This window comes from Rhamphochromis sp. 'chilingali', assembly GCF_963969265.1.
Source record: "Rhamphochromis sp. 'chilingali' genome assembly, chromosome: 1".
NCBI lineage: Eukaryota > Metazoa > Chordata > Actinopteri > Cichliformes > Cichlidae > Rhamphochromis > Rhamphochromis sp. 'chilingali'.
Window position 1 is genome coordinate 59,770,940 of NC_137929.1, and position 24,395 is coordinate 59,795,334.

General features: G+C 39.2%; 1 protein-coding gene and 1 long non-coding RNA gene across 3 annotated transcripts; both read left to right on the top strand.

Annotated features, from left to right (window-relative positions):
- Positions 1-10,590: 10,590 nt before the first annotated feature.
- LOC308411028 (coxsackievirus and adenovirus receptor-like) lies at positions 10,591-12,804 on the top strand (the record flags this gene model as incomplete). The annotated part of the gene is made up of 3 exons (XM_080904723.1): positions 10,591-10,845; positions 12,053-12,433; positions 12,665-12,804. The coding sequence occupies exons 1-3, from the start codon at positions 10,785-10,787 to the stop codon at positions 12,802-12,804; spliced, it is 582 nt and encodes a 193-aa protein (XP_080760849.1). The 5' UTR covers positions 10,591-10,784.
- An 8,714-nt stretch (positions 12,805-21,518) lies between these two features.
- On the top strand, positions 21,519-24,150 carry LOC308412839. Of its 2 annotated transcripts, none has more exons than XR_013974632.1 (3): positions 21,519-21,680; positions 21,829-23,072; positions 23,824-24,150. It is a non-coding gene; the product is annotated as an uncharacterized lncRNA (long non-coding RNA). The 2 variants fall into 2 exon arrangements; XR_013974633.1 differs by having other exon boundaries at positions 21,832-23,072.
- Positions 24,151-24,395: the final 245 nt, after the last annotated feature.

The following is a 24,395-nucleotide window of genomic DNA, read 5'->3' on the forward strand; positions in this document are numbered from 1 at the left end:
TGTTCTCCATTCTTTAAGCAGCGGTTTGAGCACCGTTTAAGCACCGGCACCGTTTCAAAAGTACCGGTTTGGCACCGGTATCGGATAAAATCTAAACGATACCCATCCCTACTGAGAACTGAAGGCTCTCCATCCCATTCTACTTTTAAATACTCTAGGGACAGCAAGTAAGCCTGCAGTGCGAGAGTGAAGTGCTCTAATTGGGTGATATGGTACTACAAGGTCATTAAGATAAGATGGGGCCTGATTATTTAAGACCTTGTATGTGAGGAGGAGGATTTTGAATCCAATTCCAATTGTCTTCCAATGTGAAGAGGACTCTCCATTTATATTAACAAATTGGAGTCTATTAGATGATGACCTGTAACTAGAGATGGGCAGTAATCCCATTACATTTTTCAAGTAAGGAGTAAAGTAAGGGATTACTATTGCAAAAAAGGTAATTAGATTCCTGTTACTTTCCTGTAAGCATGCTGCTTTACTGCATTACTTAACGGTTTCTGCTGTGTTTTACTTGCATCTACTTGAAAGTGTGAGTGTAAACACAAAAAACTATTTTATTTTATTTTATGTGCTGGAATGTGCAGAAAATAGGTTAAAATTTTAAAAAAATTTCTTCCAGTCAGAGAATGTTACATATAATTTAATTTTTGCTTGATGCATAAAGTTCAAAGATTAAAACTAATAAAACAAGTTTTAAAAAATATAATACTTTTTTCTTTCGATTACATTTTATATTATGGATTATACAGAAAAAGTAGAATTGGGCTGAAAGATGTATTGCTTTATTACCTATTCAGGTTGAAAATTATGTTTTAAAAAGTTACTAAGTAACTAAGTAACAAATTACTTTTGAAAATATGTAATCAGTAAAGTAACAGTATTACTTTTTGGGGAAGTAATCAGTAATTAGTTACTGATTACCTTTTTCAAGTAACTTGACAAACACTGCCTGTAATACCTACAGCGTGCTCTAATCGCTCTAATAGGATATTATGGTCAACAGTATCGAATGCTGCACTAAGGTCTAGCAGGACAAGCACAGAGATGAGTCCACTGTCAGAGGCCATAAGAAGATCATTTGTAACAAGCACAGAGAAATAAGGCACTCCTCTGCAGACTCTTTCAAGAATTTTTGAGATGAAAGGAAGGGTGGAGATTGGCCTCAATTGGCTTAAACAAGCACAAATAACCATGACATGACACATGGAGTCCACCACCAAAGACTATGACTATATCCAATAAACACCATCAAATGCACCCACCCTACTGCAGAAGCACACTGCTGATCTACAGCTATTAAAGAGGCCCAAACTTACGATCAAATCATTGCTTAATTTGGGCTTCCCCAGCAACAACCTGCAATCCATAGAATAGAATCCAGAGAATCATTCTGATAAAGTAAGACTTCACAGGCAATTTCTGTGAGAAATATGGAAGTGTGGTGAGCAGAAACACAGATGTGTACAGCAATACATGAACAAGTGTGGGATGCTCAGATAGCAGCTGCTATTTATCATCTGACCACATAGTGGAACTGACCACCAAACAAGTAATTAGCTATGCAATACTGAACAAAGGATTTATTCTCTGACAAATCTGTGGGTTCCATGTTTGTGTTTTGTGAATTCAATGGTTCATTAAGATGCAGATAAAGCCTTAGCAATATTTGAATCTGAAGCTGATGTTATTCCCAGTACAGTAAGGCTTTAGACTGTTTGTGATGCAGAGAGGTGGAGATTGGAGGTCTTGATTGAACTCCAAAGCTTGTAATCATTTATCCTGTTGTTTGATCTGTGTGTGTTTGTGTTCAGACTTTAAATTGAACAAGAAGACGTCTACCCTTCACTGAAGTAGTCCACCAGTCCAATGACTGACGTCCAGCTGCTGGTCTCTGATTGGTCACCCAGCACGTCACACCAGAGGACATCCACACATTGAAACTATTTTTATATACTTCATGTTTTCTTCTAACCAAATTAATTAACCAAATCAACGTATTCAAAAAGACAGATCTTTTTTTTTCTGTGGAAATTTAATTGAAATTTAATCGGCCATTTACATATGTTACTATATTTTACAACTTTGCATTATCAAAAAAAAAAAAAAAACATTTGTGGTGTGGTTCTGTGGGTTTCACTGAGATGTCGGATGGAAACTTGTTTGCCTGTGGCTAACTGATGCACATCTCTCTTCTCTGCAGGAAACAAAAACAGTGCAGGAAACAGCAAACGCATCATTTAATACTGTAAACTGCACAGCAGAGCTTCAGTACAGGATCTGTCTGTTTGAGATGGAAACACAGCAGTTTAGTTTAAGTGAGAAAAATTTCTAGTAGTTTCAAAATTACATTTTCCCTTTTTTCTCATTTTTAAATGATTAGAGATTTTAAATCAGGGGTTTTTCTTCTTTGACAGCTGACTGTAGTTTTTATATCTTTCTGCCAACCAGTGTTAGTGTTATTCCTTCTGGGAAACATTTATAAACTTGAAAACTCGTGATTTGGCCAAACACATCATCGAGATCCTGCCCTGATGTCTTTTCTGAGAACCGATTGGTCAATAGGTGATGACCAATTGTCAGGGTTTCTGGGTCTTTGACCCAGTATTCTTAGTTCATGTTCACTGTTTATATTCTGTCTGCTTCACCTCCTGTTTTATTGTGTTAGCCTTGGTCCATGTGCATTATGTTCCGTCCTCTTCCCGTTTATCATTAGGTCATTATGTTCAGCTGTGTACTCACCAGGTTCTAATCTCTCATCACTCAGCCTGTGTATTTATGTCCCTCAGTTCAACCAGTCCAATGTCGTGTCATTGATGTTATTGTGATGTTGTTCTCGCCGCTGTTAGGTTGTCCTCTGTTCAGTTCCGTCAGGTCAGCCGGTCAGATGTCAGTCAGTCTTTCATTCATCCATTCAGTCAGTCGTCCAGCCGGCCAGCCGTTTCCTACTTCTGTTCTGTTTGTTCACTCCGTTGACAATAAAACACCAATCTTCACCTACCTGTGAGTCCAGCGTTTGGGTCCTCCTTCTTTCGTCCACGACCTCATCCTGACACCAATCAGCCAATTCATATTTTTTTTCTACAGGGCTGATCTAACAAACAGGAAATATTGTAGATGTTATGATTAGTAAAAATGTTCATTAATTCATCTTCTTAACTAAAGGATCTCTTGTTTAGTTGAAATAATGCCATCTGTCAAGTTTTATGTGGACAACAATTCTCCTTAACTAATAGCATTGACTGAATCACAGGTTTACCTGGATACCTGTATTTGTAATTCTATGCTTCTGTTCGGTGTTCCACTTATTGTATGGGTAGGCAGGTTGTGTGCGTATGTATGTGTGTGGACGTCAAGCACCTGAAGGCCTGATGGGTTTGGTCCTGCTAGAGGATTTGCCACGCCTGAAGCTCCACACACACCTGCTGCTGATCAGGCTCGTCGGGGGAGCTATTTAAGAGACCGATGGAGCTCCCACCGATGTGGAATCATTGCATGAGACTCCACATTAGTCTTCAGCTTAGTAAAGTTAGTGTGTGTGTGTGTGTGTGTGTGTGTGTGTGTGTGTATGCCCGCAGTTGTAAAGTGTCCTGATGTCTGCTTCTGTTGTTTCCCCAGGAGAAGTGTGGAGTGCCAGACAGCAGCCAGCATGAGGAGTGCTGAGACACGGACTTTTCAGGGAAAGACAAAACACGGGAGCCAGGGGAGAGCACGGGGATTTATTGTTGTTTTTTCCATACACTGTAAATAAACGCACTGTTTACACACAGAGCTCAGCGCCTGGGTCCTCCTTCCCTACATCCCCACGGTTTGCCCCGGCGTCTACACGGAAATGATGTTCGCGCCGCCGGCGCTCCTCACCGCAGCCGGATTCCCGTGCATCTCAAGAGCCGGCTGTGGTGAGTAATAAAGAGAATATTTTGTTTTCCTCACCATCTTTGTCTGTGTCTGCAGTGGATGATGATGTAGCTGACGCTGCTTTTAGCCAGCCGTTAGCGCAGGCAGCATTACCTCAGTCAGAGGTCTCCACTCCACTCGCGGCTTCACCATCTGGCTGTACCACCGCTCCATCTGCCTGCAGCCACCTTTCTGCCATCCTCTTCACCACCTGCTACGTAGTGGTTCGCAGTAATGAGGGTTCTAAACTTGGGGCGTCACAGCGCCCCTTTTATAACATCGTACAAACTCAACAGTTCTTTGTCCAACCTGGGCTGTTGCTGAACAGAGAAGACTTTCACAAATACAAATACGAGGGTTTCTACAGACAAAAATATGGTTGTGCTATGGGCTCCCCCGTGTCACCTATTGTAGCCAACTTTTACATGGAGGAAGTGGAAAGAAAGGCTCTTGGTTCCTTTAAAGGGAGAGTACCCAGCCACTGGTACAGATATGTAGACGACACCTGAGTCAAAATCAAGACGCAAGAAGTGGAATCCTTCACTGCGCACATTAACGCCGTGGATAAAAACATCAAGTTCACCAGGGAAGACACAAAGGACAACTGTTTGCCTTTCCTGGACTGCGCGTGCACATTGAAGAGAATGGCAACCTCAACATTGAAGTTTACCAGAAGCCCACACACACGGACCAGTACCTCATCTTTGACTCCCATCACCCTCTGGAACACAAACTTGGAGTAATTAGGACCCTACACCACCGGGCAGAACATGTTCCCTCTAAGCCTGAAGGAAAAAAGAAGGAACACACACATGTAAAGGAAGCACTCAAAACGTGTGATTATCCTAATTGGACATTTATAAAGTCAGCAAAGATGCACAGAAAAGAAGATCAGACACCAGCGAGGGAGGATAAGAAGGACAGACGCAACAACATTGTCATCCCCTATGTAGCCGGTGTATCAGAGAAACTCAGGAGAGTTTTCTCCAAGCACGACATCCCAGTGTATTTCAGACCCAGCAACACGCTCAGACAGAAACTGGTTCACCCGAAAGAAAAAACTCCTAAACACAAACTTAACAATGTGGTGTATGCTGTACAGTGCAGCGAGGAATGGCCAGACCTCTACATTGGAGAGACCAAACAGCCACTTCACAAGTGCATGGCACAACACAGAAGAGCCACCTCCACAGGACAAGACTCAGCAGTCCATCTGCATCTTAAGGATAAAGGTCACTCTTTCAAGGATGCCAATGTTCACATTTTGGACAGAGAGGACAGATGGTTTGAAAGAGGAGTGAAAGAAGCCATTTACGTCCACTGTGAGCGACCATCTTTGAACAGAGGCGGGGGTTTACGACACCAACTCTCTGCCATCTTTAATCCAGTTTTGAGATCCCTCCTCAGACGCTTTAACACCCACTCACATCCTGGGCCATCTGACCTCAGGAAATCACATGATAAGGTGGGGCCAGGTTTCACAATGAGCTCACCCGAAACCCTGGCTGATTGGGACCCACACCCACTGTCACACCTTGGCTCATGTGATTAGAGGATCATCAGGGGTCCTTTTGTCCCTCTGTGGGGGGTCACTCAAACTAGGTTTAAACCTGGGACTCTCCACCATTTGACCTTAGAACTGAAGAAGCTTCTCGGATGAGAGGTGAAACGTCTTCAAGCAACTCAAAGAAGTCCAGACGCTTTTCTTTCCAAGCTCCTTAGACTACGATGACCTGGATGACTGAGAACCTTCACAGACGACTTCCACAATCTTTTCCCAGGTCAGCACCTGGCCCTCCTATGTTTTATCCTTCTGAGCATTTCCCATAACATCAGCTATGTGTAACAGAAAACATGGCTGATGAACAGTGTTGGTCAAGTGACTTGAAAAAAAGTAATCAGTAACTAATTACTGATTACTTCCCAAAAAAAGTAATCCTGTTACTTTACTGATTACTTATTTTCAAAAGTAATTAGTTACTTATTTACTTTTTAAAACACGATTTACAACCTGAATAGGTAATAAAGCTATAGATCTTTCAGCCCAATTCTACTGTTTCTGCATAATGTTCCATAATAATAATAATAATAATCTGCAACATGGCAAAAAACTGTGGTCAAGCTTAGGGCTGTTCGATATAACGATATATATCGGATGACGATATAAAAACGTCTATCGTTTCATTTTACACTATCGTTTGTTTCGTGGTGTCGCAAAATAACCTGCTTACGGCAATATGTTTTCATCGTTTTGATGGTCACTGTAGTGGCTATATTCATTTCTTAAAGTTCTCTCTTTCTCTTATATTTAACATAACCACACTACAGACATACAAGCATTTGTTTTTATGCGTTGTCGTTAGCAACAACGAATGTAAAACCACAGCGTGTCCGCTTGTTCCACATAAACCTTTCACAATAAAGCTCAAGATCCTGTTGAGAAAGATGCAGCGTATTTACGGATGAGAAGCAAAAAAGAGCCGCCAGGTTCTAAAAAATAAACTTTAGACTCAAACGTTAGAACAGGCTTTTCCCCGCAGCACGCCGTGTAATAAATACTACAAAGAAAACAGCGGCAGTTACAACCCATGTCTAAAAATGTATAGTTGTATACAAATATATACATTTAAATATATATATTTAATAAATATTTAATAAATATAAATATATAAATATATTTAATAAATATAAATATATAAATATATTTAATAAATATATATATTTAAATTATATATATATATATATATATATATATATATATATATATATATATATATATATATATATATATATATATATATATATATATATATATATATCTATCTCGTTATCGGACGATATATGTCTTAATTTTGGTCATATCGCACAGCCCAAGTCAAGCTATTTATTACTGCATGCAACAGTTACACAGCAGATTTGCATTGACTGATCAGAAATATTTATTATGGTGATGATAGACATCAGTTATATTCACAAGAAAAGGAAAACTATCACTCACCAGTTACTGTGATAAGGGTAACCCAAGAGAATGGATGGATGAAAAATAACAACAATTATTATCACTATCATAATCTTCCCAACAAAAACTCCATCTCACCAGAAGCAGAAGTATCTGTGCTATAGTAAGGTCTCCTCTAGGTGCAGCTGTTAAGTTTCTTTTTTTTTTTTTTTTCTTATGGCATAATAAAGAAATCCAAAACGTAATTTTGCCACTTGCAACAATTTTGGTCACCACAGATTGGTCAAGGGGGAAAAAAGAAATATAAGATTATTTTTAAAGTCACTGGAATTATGAAAACTGCTGGAAAAATGTTCATGTATTACCATTTTTAATTTGTCTCTATGGTCACGCGCAGCGTCGATTGTCCACCAGAGGGTGCTGCTGAACCTGCAGCGTCACAGCTTCTCACAGCCGTCAGTACAAGTGTTAAAATCCAACTCTGTTCCTGCTTCCCTGTTTATCGATAGTTTGATGAACACAAACAGTTTCTTTTCTTTTTTTCACTCACCACCAGGCCAGACAAAGGAAGTAAAAAATTTATTGTTGCTCTCAGTCAAACTTTGTTCCTCCCCATTAATCTTTTGTTTTTTCATCATGTGTCCTGTTGTCTTTAAAGTCGTATTTCTGCCCCTGTAATCAACTTAGTGGAATAAACAGGGAAAGTCTCATTTAATACCTCCAACCCCTCCGCTACACTTGGAGGGGTTGGAGTAGCGTTTGTCTTGGTTTTTTCTAAAAAATCTGACATTGATTAATGACTCTGACAGAAATTGTGTACAGATGATGGTAAAAACAGTATATACAGATATAAACACTGTGTTTTAAGAAGCTTTTGTTGGAGATTCATTTATAAAGTATTTCTAGTTTTGTAGCTTGAGTAAAGCAATCAGCTTGATTTGATATGATTTTGATTTTTGACTTCTGCTTTCTATTTTTTCATTTAAGGAATCATTTGAAATTATATATGTCGTAACATTTGTTTATATGTAGTTTGTGTAATATTAACTATAAATTGTCCTCATTTGTTTTGCACCTAACCATCTTGCAGAGGAAATCACCACCTTTTACTTTTATTGATTAGACCGAGCTGATCTAATTTCATAAACTGAGTGGAGTGGGAAGTTGTCTCTGCACATCTACCTGATTTATTGCAACACTTCACTTCTTCATTACTTCTCTGTTTCTTTGTATATGTGGTAGCTGTTTGTCACATGTGTGTACTTAGATTTGGAGAAGATAGGAATGTGGTTGCTAAGGTGTTGCTATGTGCACTGATGTCACACAGGTGAAGGGTGTGTTGTACCAAACAGGATGACACACGGATGTGTGGGTTAATTTGATCTGTGGCTCTGTGTGTCACGGGCTGCGATGGCAGACCATGGAGTGGCAGTGAAAGTAGGGCCCAAAACGCGAGACTCTTAGCGAAGGACAGTGGATTTATTTACAGGAGGTGAAAAACACACAACTATATACAAAATCCCAGCACTGTGGTCCCGTGGTGATTCTCCCTGAATCCCACACAGTGCAGATGTCCGTAAAAGAGAAAGGTGGCGACTCCAAAAAAAACTCCAATTCCCACACCGTGACTTAGAAGCACACTCCGCTCCAGATTCCTGGTAACACAAAAAAAACAGAAGGTTAGCAGGGGATCTATTTCCTCGGAGGTTACGCAAAAGCTCACGGCAGTACTGACGAGTTCTGACTCAAGGATCCAGCGTCGGCCTCAGCTCAGCTGCAGTCTTAAATGCCGTTCCCTTGACGAGCGTAATCTGCTGCAGCTGGCAGAGGACGACGAGCGGCAGGTGTGGCTGTCTCTGGAGCAGAAACACTTCCGGGTTCGCAGTCTCCTCAGCGAACCCACACCTCCGGAAGCTCACATGGAGACACATGGAGAAACCAAAACAACACACGGAAAACATAAACATACACTGAAAATACATGAGCCCTGGGTCCCTAGACCCAGGCCATGACACTGTGGTACAGAGGCCACTTTATACACAGACTTTAAACTTGCTATATTTTATTGTTTGATTTCTTAACTATTTTTAACTTTTTTAATTGTATTAAGTGGAATAAATATTCAATATGTCCCTATTGATACCACTTTTTTATGTCCGATACCGATATCATAAATTTGGATATCTGCCGATACCGATATGAATCCAATATAGATATAGTTTTTTTTTATATCTTACTGCATTTTGTACTAGTTCATACTCAAGTTTAAATAAACAGCAACACTAAAGCTATTCTGTTATACCTGTATGTAAAAAAATACACTGCACCCAAAATATTTCATAGTTCAGCAAAACTGATCAATCTAATAAACTTAAACCTACTCAATCCTTCCTATTCTGGTATTTTAAAGAGAACTTAGCAGAAATATTAAGTAACCTAACTAATAGGGTTGCAAACTCCCAACAAAAAAAAATAGGGAACCACCCCCCACCCTCCACCTCATGATGCTTAATTGACGTAATCAACTTTAATTTGATGCAGGTTGGAAAAAAAATGCACAGAAATCAATTATTTTTCAAGAATAATTAAATAGATTCAACATCTTTCTTCAACAGAATTGCAGACTGCACAGATGGTATCTTCCCAAAGGAAAAAGTACTATAGCTTACTAGGGTATATTAGACTTAATAGTTACTATATACAGCAATGGACTTCTTTACATCTTACATCAGATTAAAACTTTGGGTGTAAGATTCAGATAATTATTTATTAAAAGCTCGACATTTTAAATGAGAATAAGAAAGAAAAGTATGTCTTTGTGCCCCCTTTTCCCTGTTAATGCCCTATCGGCCCCCCTGGCTAAACTTTGCTAGATCCGCCCCTGCACAGTTACCAGCCGTCAGCTACGTAGAAAAAGATCCTGGTGTAGAAAGTAATATTAAATAAATTGTAACAACAGCTTATCAAGCTTAAACGTGCTGCTGTTGTTCAGCCGCTGGTTTCCTCTTTCTGGTGCAAAGTGGGCCAAAAACAAACAAGAGAGACGGACTCGCGACAGAAAAGCCGATCAGCTGATCATTAAGCAGTTTCACGATTGAATTAGCAGTAGGAGAGGGAGGGAGAGAGAGAGAAGAGGCAGTTGCTCCATATATCGGTTGTTAAGCTTAACGTGGGAATTCAGAGATGAACTTACACACTTGCTTTACTTCTCTCTGGGATCACTTCCTCGGAGATGAAATGCCGCTCTATGATGTGAGCACACTGCTCTGACGTGCTACGGTTATGGGCTGTATTAGCAGATTTCTTTTTCTCCATGATGTATTAATCACGTATGTAATCATATCACATTAGTTATAATAATTTCATATTTTCACTTAGTTGTATGCATGTTCACTACAGAGGGGCCTTGTGCTCTACACACAGTGAGACCATTGTATTGAAGACATTAAACGATAGTGAGAGTCAAGGATGAGTTGGACTGAGGGTATAGTGATATATATATATATATATATATATATATATATATATATATATATATATATATATATATATATATATATATATATATTAGGAGAAAAGGAAAAAGAGGTGTGATATACTGTTCGGAATGATTCAATATTTCGCGTGTCTGTTTGAGACATTGCTATTGTTCTAAATAAAGTTTATTACAAAAAGAAAATCACACCTTTTAGTCCTACAGCGCAGCGTAAACACACGTCACTACAACGCGATTTTTTTCTGAGAAAACCAAGGTGTGGAGTTTGAACGGGTAGCTGAAAAACAAATATTTTATCTTTATTTAAACCTTAAATTAAATCTCATGTAGTCAGTTTTAAAACTCTGGTTTTGTTATTAACTGAAAATACCAACAGACTCAAACTTTTAGAACAAACTAAGGGTTAGATCGTCAAAAACAGAAAACACGGAAATGTCTGCGTCGCTCTGCTCGACTTTGCTGTTTGTCGGTGTCTTCGTGTTTGTCTCTGCAGGTGAGGTTTATAAACCAAACGGTGTTTCCCTCTGAGATAAAGAGGAATAAACTTCAGTCTGGTTTACAAGTTACTTCCCAAACATTTAGTTTCAGAGCGTCTGTTTACATGTAGTTTCATATTGAATCAGTTTGTGTGTAAATGTCATGAGGTTCGAAGAAGTGAATTTACCCGCTTGGTCAGCGGTGCAGTTTCCAGCACAGAGACAAAAAAGTGTAATGTGTTGTAGTTTCAGGAGTCAGCATACAGCCAGAGGCCGATCTACAGAGGTGGAGTGGCATGTGCCACCTTAAAATGATCTCTTACCACCTCTAGTGCCTAGATTATTTTAGGGTGGCACATGCCACCGCAGCAATTTCCTAATGTTTTAAATCTGCTCAACATTTGGCAATAAAGCCCTTTCTGATTCTGATTCTCTGTAGATCTGTCCCAATGTCCCAATGGTTGTATAAAATAAAAAAATGTCAGAATCATTGTTTACATTTCAAGGCATTCTACAGATAATATGTGTAAAGAAATACCTGTATTAAAAAGCTTTTTGTTCAGTGTATACAAACAGCTGTAGCTCCATAAAGGCAGCATGCAGAGACTCACAGTGTCTTATAATGAGAGGCTGCTTTCTCTCACACATTATGTTCACTTTCACTTATTTCACTGTATAAGTGTTTATATACTGTCATCCACAGTAATGTACTCATTTATTCTAGATGCAGCAACCCTTCAACCCTCTGAGTTTCCGACTTAAAATTAAACTAACTTTGACTGTCATACTGTCATAATATAAGATTTGGGAGCTTTAACAAAAAAAGCACTACTCAAATTCTATGCAGCAAAAAATAAGTAAATTTTTATAGGTAAATAAAAATAAAATAACAGCACAATTGACTGTATGAAGACATCTTGTTAATATAGAGTGATGAAGGTTGTAACTGACTTTTGTGTCAGTAGGAATAGATTAAGGTCAGATCTCTGTAGGGTGGGGTGCAGTGGTACTGTGTGATATTAACAGCATTTACTGTCATAATGATCATGTGTGTACTTTAGCATCAACAAAAGATTTTTTTTAATTCTTTTTTTATGTATATCGTGCACGGATGTACTATAATTTAATATGTGCATACACTCCTCACTCCATCTGGCTGCCAAAGTAGTGATCAGTTGCACTTTGACCTTTAACCTCTCTGCTCTGTGTCGTTTCCTCTTTCAGACCAAAAAATCATCACAGCTGAATCTGGACAGAACGTCACTCTGACATGTCGAGCTCCAAATAACAACAACATCTTAGGTGTAGAGTGGAACAGAGCTGACCTGGAGACACAATATGTGCTTTTTTACCGAGATAACCTGTTTGATCCAGATGAACAGCATCCATCTTTTAAGGACCGGGTGGGTCTGCAGGACAGACAGATGAAGGATGGAGACGTATCTTTGATTCTGAAGAATGTGACGATTAATGACACTGGAACATATGAGTGTCGTGTCAAGACAGAAAAAAAACGTAGAGAGAATCAATCAAATGTAATCAAAGAACCAATTTTAAATGAAAACGCATTCAGCATCATCACACTGAGAGTTGTTGTTCCTCCAGGTGAGTGAGTAGAGTTGAGTGTGTGTGTGATCAGAGGTGAAGCTGCTTCCTGGTTGTTGATGTTTGTTTCTAAAGATGTTGTTGATGAGACTTTGTAGAAAGCAGCTGGTCTGAGTGATGTGATCAGAGTGCAGTAGATAATGTCTGACAGCAGTTTGAAGAGGAAATGGATTCTGTTCTGTTCTTCACTCATCACCTACCTGACACCTCACACCTGTTTCTCACCTGCAGGTCAGACAGGAGGAGACAAACAGGATGGACCTGTTGGACTGATAGTTGGTCTGTCAGTTTCTGCTGTGCTTCTTGTTGCTGCTGTTGTTGGTTTTTTGATCTACAGAAAACATAAACAGCAGAGTCAGGGTCCATACTAGCCTCCTGAGTAACTGCAGCATATTTGAAATGTCTTTAGTGTTTTTGATGATGATGATGTTTGGTAAGAGAAGCATCACTACACTACATCAGTAAAATGCAGAATGGAGTTCAACTGCCCAATATGCAAATTTAAAAAAGAAATACAAGCAGGTTGAGAACCAGGAGCTGCTGATCTGTCAACCTGAGACTGGCAGAGATTTATTAAAACAGACATATTTTTTTAATATCACTGAGACTGAACTTCTAGCTTTTTATTTTAATTCAGTAGGTTAATAGCACAATATGCTGTGTATTATTTGTTTAAAATGTTAAAGCCTACACTGTTTTAGTAAGTGTAAGAATATATTAGGCTTACGGTATTTTGTAAATTTGTAAATAATAATAATACTTAGCAGTAATAGTAGTAGAAAAGTACCCCGCAGCATCTCCACCACTGGTTTTATATTTTGCTAAGAAATTTGGAGTTCTGATCTACAGAAAACATAACAAAAACAACCGAGTCAGGTTTCATTCATATTAAATGGAGCATATTTTTAGATAACAGTGAAGCAAATAATTAGGTGAAAGCAAAACCGCCCAAAGACAAAAGAGATTGAGCTGCTGATCTTTCAGCCTGAGACTGGCAACAATTAAAAAAATAACACAGATATTCTTTAAAATCTGTGGGTTTAGACTCTACATGATGACGTCCTGCAAGAATAAACATTCATTTTATTCTCTAGGTTAATAAGATAAGATGCTGCCTATTAGATCAAGTTTAAGATTTTACGCCTACAACATTTTACATGTAATTTATTTCAACCTTTGAGCAGGTTTTTGTAAAACTATACATAATAATAATTGTTAGTTTTTAGCAGTAGTAAGATTACACTCTTACATCCTAAACCAAGTTTTATTTCATTATATTTTGCTATGAAAAGTGGAAGTAGGTGCAGCGATATACTGAAACAAGCACACATGTAGAGTTTGTACAGTTCTAATAAGCTGAAAGTCTGTATTTCGTATGAATGCCTTTATTCTTCAGCACAGCCTGAACTCGCTCAGGCAGCTTTCCTGTATTCCAGTAGTCTTCAGGAATAGTTCTCCAGGATATTCAAAGCTTTTCTTTGGATGTTTCTGCCTTTTGTTCTCTGCTAAGATGATCCCACACTCCTTAATTAATGTTGCGCTCTGGGCTCTGGGGAGGCCGATGCATGAGTCATAGTTTTCCACTGTGTGTTTTTCTCTCCAGTTATGCTTTTACTACATGGTCGATGGATATGGTTTAGATTTACTGCAAATGCAGTTTGTTTGGGATCATTGTTATGCTGAGTAATGAATTTAACTTCAGTCAAATTCTTTCTTAATCGTGGATCAAATTCTAATATACTGTAAACTCAGAGATTAAGCGGGTGTTAAAGACAGGGTGATTAGTTTATGTAAAATGTAGTTTGTTGTTCTGGTTTATGTGCTGAAAATGGTTTTATTTGTGTATGTGTTAGACTTGTACATAGTTAAACATATATGGATCAAATAATGTTGAATCCTGGAATGGAAGCAATGAAATTTGAAATAAGGGGGTGGGAACAGGAAAAGTGTAAATTTCATCCTACTCCTTTTCGAGCACACATATTCTGTAGACATAGATATTTACATATTTACATGACAAGTTTCTTTTGTTTCTCTTGTTATTTCAATTATATTTGCATGTATGAAATAAAATGATATCTATCTATAATCTTGTGTTTATTGAATCATAATTCCATCATTTTTAACAAGATCTCCAACACTACTGCCTGAAATGCAGCTTCAAACCTTGACAGACTCTCCATCCTGTTTTACAAGAGGTGTAGAGATGAATATTTAAACCAAAACTTTCAAATGTGGATTGTGATTAGACTTCAGCACGCAGTAAATGAATCGTCTGAAGGTCCAGATGCATCTCTTGTCCTCTGTCAGGTCTTTGCTGGGTTTGGGGCGATCGTGGCTCAAGAGTTGGGAGTTCGCCTTTAAATGGGAAGGTTGCTGGTTCGAGCCCTGGCTCGGACAGTCTTGGTCGTTGTGTCCTTGGGCAAGACACTTCACCTGTTGCCTACTGGTGGTGGTCAGAGGTGGCGCCAGTGTCCGGCAGCCTCGCCTCTGTCAGTGCGCCCCAGGGTGGCTGTGGCTACAATGTAGCTTGTCATCACCAGTGTGTGTGAATGGGTGGATGACTGGATGTGTAAAGTGCTTTTGGGGTCCTTAGGGACTAGAAAAGCGCTATACAAATACAGGCCATTTACCATTTTGTTTCTAGTTCTTAAGGACATGACTTTCAGAAACTGGCCTGCTGCATCTTCTTTTGTCCTCCTCTTGTTCAGTTTCCACAGTAATTTTAAGGACGCACTTCACATGATGCCAAGATATACCAAGTTTTTGGGGATTCAATTGTCTAGTGCAAATATATTACTTTATATCTATGCAACTGTGCTGTTTCTGGAAATAAATTGTGTGTTTTTGTGACTGGTACTAATAACAAAGTGCCCAAGTTGTCTGTTGTGTTTAGACACACACTGGTTCAGCCGTGGAGCTGCTTAAATGATTCATAGGTCACTGTTAAGTGTCTTTGCAAACACAGAAAAAAATATCTTTGAAATTGTTCAAGTAAGAAGAATTGGACTGAAAATGAGTGAAGATTTTTTGTGACAATCAAACAAATTCTCATATAGAGATCAGCTGTTACAGAGTAATTACAGGCACAGAACACAAACACTGTGAAGATCTGTGGATTATAGACGATGGATCATTAGTTGTATAATGTCCGGGATCAATTTGCTACCTGTAATTAAGTCATTATGAAATCAAACCAGAGAAAGAAATATTTTCTAAGTAGCTGCAGAGTCAGATGTTGCCTCTCTTATTACTAAAGTTTAAACCTTTCATTCTGTTTGTTTCTTTGAATATGTCAAACGTCATTTACATATTGTTTATTTATTTTTTATGTGTGTTTGCTTGTTTATTGTTAATAAAGCTTTGCAAACATCGTTACTAAATATTTTAGTCTTCATTGAATGTCTATGTTGCTTTTTCTGAGCTGTTGAACCTGCGGATGCAGATTTTGTCTGAGCTGGAATCAGACAATAAAGAAAAATAAAATAAAAATAAAACCACTGATTTCTCAGGAAGAGCAAACGTTACCAAGAATAACATTCAAATAATCCTTTTGGTTTTTTGTTCTCAATGAACCTGAAACAAGCCATCCTTAAGATTCGAACACCGAAAAAAAACATCTGATAAATTGCTAAAATATTAGGCGTTGCAAAATATATCATACTGAGAAGGAAAGGTGAGGAGGTAGGTGTGTTGATATCCAAATCTACCATAAAGTGAAGACTGCATGGAAGTAAATAAAAAGGCTTCACTGAAAGTGAAAGTGGTGAAACCACTCACAAGCCTCAAGAACAGAATGGCTAAATTGGACTTTGCTAAAAAAAAACAGAAAAAAAAACATGAAAAAAGCAAAGTTCTGGAAAGACATTCTTTGAACAGATGAAACCAAGGTCAACCTCTATGATGGTAAGAAAAAGTATGGGGAAGGTGTGAAACAGTTAATGATCCAAAGCAAACCACATCAACTGTAAGACACGGCTGAGGCTGAGGGTTGGGCGTACATGGCTGTCAGTGGCACTGGGACTCTAGTGTTTACTGATGTGACACAGGACAGAAGCAGCTGTATGAATTCTGAGGTGTTCAGAGACATGCTGTCTGCTCAAATCCTTCTAAATCCAGTCACTTCGATTGGGCGGTGTTTCATAATACAGATGGATAATACAGTCAAAGCAACCCAGGAGTTTATTAAAGCAAAGAAGTGGAATATTCTTGAATGTTCAAGTCAGTCACCTTAACCCAACTGAGCGTTTCACTTGTTGAAGACTACATTTCAGACAGAAAGTCACACAAACAAACAGCAACTGAAATTGTACAGTAAAGGTTTGGGAAAGCATTAAAAGGGAGGAAACACAGCATCTGGTGTCATCCAGGAATTCAAGACTTCATTGTCAGCAAAGGATTTTCAACTAAGTATTAGAAATTAACATTTTATTTTAAGTTATTTAATTCGTCCAATTACTTTTGAGATCCTAAAATCAAAGGATTGTGTTCAAAAGTGCTTGATTTCCTCACATTTTTATGCAATCTTTCTGCTAAGCCAAGTGAATTAAAGCTGAAAGTCTGCATTTCAACTTCACCTAAGTTGTACTGTATAAAGAAATTAAGATGGAGGATTGCTGACTGAGTCAAAATTTGCTTTGACGTTTCTGTGAATAAATTCAAGTAATGTTCCTCCCCTAATGCTTTACTCTATGATTGACTCTGTTTTTTAAAAACAACATAAATCTTTTAACTGGGGAAACAAAAAACAAGTCAAACAGTGAAAGAGGATTTTCAGTGTTAGGTTTGACCTTTGACCTTGTGAAAAGACAACATTGAAAGTCCATCCCACTGCCTCAGGTTCATCAGACCATCCCTGCCCTTATGAGTGTTAGTTGGCTTGAAGTTGAGACTTTTAGCTGCTTAAAAATAATTTTAAAAATTAAAAAGGATTAAAAAGAGATAAAAGAAACTTTATGGAAAACACAAAACCCTCACTCACAGGTACATACCTGTACGCCCATCCCCCGGACACCAAGAACCACCAATGCACCAACGATGGAGGGCACAAGCCACCAGCAGGGAGTGTGGTCGGGGGACACAGGCCCCCACACACGGTGGGCCCTGAGATGTTCCCAGACAGGTGGAGTCTAAGACCCGACCTGACACATAGACAAACAGGCACACACAGATACAAACATGCATTCCCACCCTCATGCACACATATACAAATACTCGGCACTCACGCAATGTGGAAACAAACAGAAATGGACACTGTGCACACACTCACACTCCCCAAATATCCTCTATAGCCCAGGTCCAGGTACCTTCGTTCCCAGAGGAGCAATCCGCCCCTAGACCCAGAAGATGTTACATTTTTTCCCTGGGGTGGAGTCAAGCAGACCACCCCTGGTCCTGCAGCAGCAGAGAGGCCAAGCATCCCAGACCACGACCAGACAGCCAACTTTTCCTCCCAGCCCCCCGCCCCGATCATCTACTAGAACAGGTCATCTTGGTGGCTTGGGTGGCTGTAGCTCAGGTGGCAGAACAGGTCAGCTTGCCATCGCCAGTGTGTGAATGTGTGAATGTGTGTGATGAATGGGTGAATGACTGGATGTAGTTTGAAGCGCTTTGGGGTCCTTAGGGACTAGAAAAGCGCTATACAAATGCAGGCCATTTACCATCTACTAATCACAAGGTTGGTGGTTTGATCCCTGCCTGCTCCAGTCTGTGTGCCTGTATCCTCGGGCAAGATACCAACCCCAAGTTCAGTTCCACCCTTAAATAAAAACCACTGCAGAAAAAAAGCACCTAAATGTATGTTGATGACACAAGTTGTATAAAGCAGTCTGAATGCTCAAGTAGAAAACACTATATAAGAACCATTTACTAGAGTTGGTCATTACTCAGAAGTGAAACATTAATGCAGAACTTGAAACAGAAACATATAAACAGGTAGAAGTCAGGTTACAGCCTGACTGCTCATCACTGCTTCTGTTACCTGTTGAAGTTCAGGGTCTGGCTGCTGGGCTGGGGTCATCATTCACTCAGCTTTAATGTCACTCTGGGTTCTTGGCTAGCTTAGCGCTAGCATGTTGTCTGTGCAGGTGCTAGCAAAGAGCTGAAGTTGTGTTTGTGTTGTTTCTGTCCTGGAAGCATTTTTTACCTCACCATCGGATACTTTCATGGAATAAAAATAAAAGTGACGTCCAGACTGGTGCACTATGTTGCTTATTCAGCACAGTAACTGAATCAGCTGATTGCAACCAAAGCACATAAAGCGTGTTTGTTTGTTTGATGTTTCTGACTTGCGTAGAGAAACCTAAGGAACCTTTGTAACACAAATCATGACAGAATTGTAACTGTAATGTGATTATTAAATGTAGTAAAGTATTGAGTTACTGACAAATATAGTGTGATCACAGGTTACTTTGCAGGTGTTGTGTTGATCAGCAGAGTACAGACTGTAAGCTGAAAGAACTTTTTCTGCTGAATGTGATTATTAAATATATTCACAGTACTCTGTCGACACACTGTTTATCACTCTACACAGTTTCATCATCATCTTAAGAACATATGTAAGTGAAGAGAATTTTTATCCACAGTTAAATGCTCAACATGTTAATTCTCTAATAAGCTGTGAAAGCATCACTGATGATCTGCTTGTATCCATGTTAGTGTTTAAAGTCCAACATCTCCCTCTAGTGGCCACATATAAATCATGTGTGAGGATGGTGTTAATGTAAAATGTGAATCATAGTGTTCCAGTCAGTCATCAGTGTGTCTCTGCACAGCTGTAATTAAAATGTGTTCAGAGGGCCTCAGTGTCTGAATGGTTCCAGTTCAGCTCCATAACAGCAGCGTCCCTGGTTTGATTCCTGTGTTTCAGCTCATATCTGCCTCTCTCACTGAGGGGGACGTCCACTACATGGACATGGATTTGTTCATCAACCAAACTACAGATCACTGAGAGCAGAGGACATTTGAATTTATTCAATGAACTAATGTCTAGGATGTTTGTGGGCATCATACACATGGATTGTAATCTCACTGGTGAAATTTAGATTATGTTACTACTTTTTTACATGTCCATGTTTAAGTCCTTGTACATAAGTTTAAAAGAACAGAATTGTGATTTATTGTTTTTTGTTTCTATAATAAAAGTGCATTGTTACAATGTACCCTTAGATATATGTTTAAATTATTTTATAACGTAATTGTTAAAAAAAGAAAAAAGTGAGTTTCCCACCTCGATGTTTGAACCAATAGAAAGCTGGTGCTCAGAGGAAGAGGGCGGGCTTTACTTGGTGTCAGTGACAGAAATGAAAAAAAGCTCAAATGAGTGAGAAGGACGATGAAGGAAACATCTGTGCTGTGTCTGCTCTGTAAGTAGAATCTCTGTGTTTGTTTGAATTCTTGTACTTTGACTGTCTGCTCTCCTGATAACTGATGATGGAGGAGAAGACATGAAAAACAAATCAGGCTGAATTCAAGTTCAAACACCACGAGGACCAACTGCAGGTCTGAACTGACTCTTTATCTTTGCTCAGGAGTCGAGGAAACACAGCAGGCAGTGAAAAGATCAAATCATTCACTCATTATATCAACACAGCTGCACAGTGGACACATGACTTTACTGGGTTATTAAATGTAACAGAGTGTCTATAGTCACAGTATAAACAGTGCACATACATATAATAAACCACCCATTATGTTCATATCTCAGGTACAATGATGATGTTCATTGGTCTGTTTGAAACGAGACATGTTTAGTTAACCAAAAGATTTCAATAAACACTGTTTTTTTAATCTCATTATTAACTCCATTAGTAAAAAATTCCACACAAAAATTAGTGCAGTGGTTTGTCTCTCACGATCATGGTTCAGTCAGGATATATCAGTAGTTTCTCGTAAGAAATGTACATTAAAACAATGTATATTGAAATGACTTGCACATAAAATATATTTGTTTTTCATGATGTTGATTTTTTAATATATTTTGTATAACATTTTATTTTTTTGGAAGAGTTATAGTTGCCAGCTTTGCACTTGTCTCTCAATTAGAAAATTGATTTATTGTGTGAAAATATTAAGTCTTTTTTAATAGAACGGAGGGCAAGATTGGTTGCAGTGGTTTGTCAGCTGTTTGTGTGGAGTTGTTCTTTATGTTCACCTCAAATCAACCTGAGTGTCATTTCTCTTTAGTCCTGATCTCACTGCTGAGCTGCACAACAAACCAAGGTCAGTAACCTTCTTCTGTCACAGTTTAAACCTGAGAAACGCTCACTGATATGACCTGATTGGGTTCATGTTTCACAATGGAGCTCATTAAAACTGATGAGATAAATGATAAAGCACAGCTCACTTTTCGTACTTGTGTCATGTCTAACATATCTTTTTTTTTTTTTAACCCTCACAGCTCGTCTGACTGTGAGTCCCAGCAGCTCTCAGTTCTTTAAAGGAGACTTTGTGTCTCTGAGCTGTGAGGAGGACGACAGCTCTGCTGGATGGACTCTGAGGAGAAACACAAGCAAACAACAGAGGACTCAGTGTGGAACAGATGGGTGGGGGAGAATAGCTGGTTCTTCCTGTAATATCAGTATAACAGCACCTCATGACAGTGGAGTTTACTGGTGTGAGTCCAGAGAGGGTCCCATCAGTAACATGGTTAACCTGACAGTCACTGGTAAGCTGAGTGTGTGGAGTTAGTGTTGATGAAGCTGTGTGTAAATGGATGAAATGCTGTAGTTTGTCTCTGTGTTGAGGTGGATCAGTGATCCTGCAGAGTCCTGTCCTCCCTGTGATGGAGGGAGATGACGTCACTCTGCTCTGTAAAACAAAGACCACTCCCTCCAACCTCCCAGCTGCTTTCTATAAAGATGGCTCCCTCATCAGGAAGCAGCCTACAGGTCACATGACCATCCAGCATGTTTCCAGGTCTGATGAAGGCCTCTACAAGTGTGACATCAGCGGTCATGGAGAGTCTCCATCCAGCTGGATCACTGTCACAGGTGACACACTCACCTGTCTGTGTTTCTGCAGCTTTCAACATTCACAATGTGATGACAACTTAATGACTGTGTTTGCTTTATTTTAGGGGAACACACCACCACACCTCCACCTACATCCACACCTCCTCCTGGTTCCACCCACATCACTCTTCCTCCTGATCTCTCTGTGTTATCATGTGTTGGATCAGTCTGTGTTGTGGTTCTACTGGTGTTACTGGTTCTGCTGGTGAGACGATGTGTTCACAGGAAACATGAAGGTGAGACTCAGACTTCCTGATCTTTCATGTCTGAGTTTGTTTAGTAGAATAAAGTTCACATTCATTAAGATCAGTAACAACGTTCTTAAATATAATCTCTGTTTAGATATTTAATATATGTTATTCTCCGTTTTCTATCTTTTCCAAGAAGAAGATGGAGAAGATGAGATCATACACAGTACCATCAAAATATCAAATCATCCACAACAGCCAATCAAACCAAGAAGAGGTAGTGTTGCTTTCTCTTTTTGGTGGGCGTCATCACCACTGAATGTGAGGTCAAAGGTCTGTTTGTAAAATGCACCTAGTAAGCAAAAACATGATGATTCCCACAACTCTGCTCCCAAACAGCCAGTCAACAGCTGAAACAGGAAACATGTGACTCTGGCTCTTCATAAGTGTCATCTCACTGTTGTCATAGTGTCATAGTGAATCTAAAGGTCAGTGTAGTTACTGTTCATGTTGCATTACTGTGTTCATCATATAAACCAAGTGGGAGAGTTGGTTTGTTTAATCTTCTGATGAACATGTGACATATTTCACCTCTATGTCACAGAAGTATCACTTACATATGCAACAGTTATGATTGCTTCATATATGAAATGTATATTTGGTTCAAATGTGACACAACTGCAGTTTTCCTTTAGGCCCAGTTTGACTTTAACTGATGGTGTCGGCTTAGACTCGTGTGTGTTGTGACTTTCTGGCCCACAAAACATTATCAGTGTTGTAAGTGAGCTGTAGGTGTTCAAAGCAGCTCTGACTGGACACACATGTGTTTGCTGTCTGAGTTTTAATACACATTTGTTTATAGTTTATTGTCTCTGTGAATGTCCTCACCGAGGTGTTCCTGGTTAGTCTTACAATAGTGTTCATGTTGTGAGAACATGTTTGCTTTGTGCTCTGTGGTGAAGAGTGTCAGTCTGCAGTGGAAAACGTGTCAGCTCTGTGGTCGTCCACCTGCATCTTTCTCAGAAACAGCCTCCAGTTCTTTGTGGTCACTCAGTGTTTCTCAGCAGAGGTGTTAAGATGAGAAAAAAAAACTCAAAAACACAGAACATCATTAAAGTTGTGATTATTGTAAAGTAATGCATTTTTGTGCAAACTAATAAGAACTAAGATCCACTGAGATCTCACAGAGGCTCAGTGCAGGACAAATTTTCTGGTCTTCATGAGCTAAAAATCATTATTTTCTGTCTTTTTGATGCAAGATTACAAATTATAAAAATGTTTTAGCCATCTTTAGCTCCTGTGTAATAACATCTGAACTGTTGTACCTGCAGTGATTTCAATAGTTTACTCTGCAGACATTTATTCAGCTGTGGTCTACTCAGCAGTGAGAACTGAAGACGTCGGTTATGGACAAACAACCATCAGAACAAGGAGGCCCAGGTACAGCTGCTCTTCAGCCCAGTATTAAGGCAAAATATGTAACAGACATGCTGGTCCCCTGTGTCCATTTCAAAAAAGACAACTGAGCAACTAAGTACCCAGAAATGTACTTTATACATTATTTATTCACTACTGATTTCTGTCCTTTAAATATTTTATCTCCCCCTCGCTGATAGTGCAACGTCTGCTTGCGGGACCAAGTAGTTGTCTTTAAACCACTGAGACAGTCGCTGGGTAGACTCATTGTCCCCAGAAATGACAACCATCACTGTGAGTCAACTGCAAATCTGATGAATGTGTTGCTGGGATGGGAAGAAAGTATGGAGCAGGGTGCTCAGCACAGCTGTAGAGGTCTGAGGTCATACTCTCACCCTCTTTGTGCATCGTGATGGGAAGCCGTCGATACAAAGTCATAATATGTGGCGTCATTTTCACACAAAAAAATAAAATTCTCTAATAATAAGACGGAAACTTTGCTTAAATATGAGAGCGAAGCTGGAAGCAGCAAATCATTCATCTTTTAAAATGTGACTTAATGCACTTTCTTAACAAATTGTTGCAGCTCTGTGGGCTCCAGGCTCAGTTCTGTGAATCAAACAGGCACCTAAAGTGTGATTTGTATCTGAACTGGTTCCCAGTAAAGTCTGAACTGGGACTGTGTGTGATGCAGAGAGGTGGAGACTGGAGGTCTTTATTGAACTACAAAGCTTGTAATCATGTTTCCTGTTGTTTGAACTGTGTTTGTGTTCAGACTTTAAACCAGAGCCAGACGTCTACTCTTCACTGAAGTAGTCCACCAGTCCAACCACTGACGTCCAGCTGCTGGTCTCTAACTGGTCCTCCCACCACCTCAGACCAGAGGAGATCGACAAAATGATAAAACATTTGTTATTGTTTTGCATTTTGCAGCAAAATAATTAATGAAATGCATCCAACTCTTACAAAAAACTGCTTTGTTTGTGGTAAGAGTGCAATTCATTGGCATCAGCAGAAACTAGAAGATTTATGATTTCTAAATTCATTATAATGCAACAAAAAAGTTTTATTATTATTTTTTTAAATAAACTATGGAAACACTGATTATTTGCTTGTATCCATGTTAATATATGAAGTAAACTAGTGGCCATAGATAAATCATGGGAGAGGATGGATTTAATCTAAGATGTGAATCATAGGCTGTATCCCAATTCAGGGTCTGCAGCCTTAAAGTACGCAGCCTTAACGATCCTCAAGGGCCGCGTACTCAAAGACCACTAAGGCCGGAAGTGCGAGGCTTGTGAAATGGGACGGTCTAGCCTTTGTTGCGCTGCCCAGGTTGCCTAG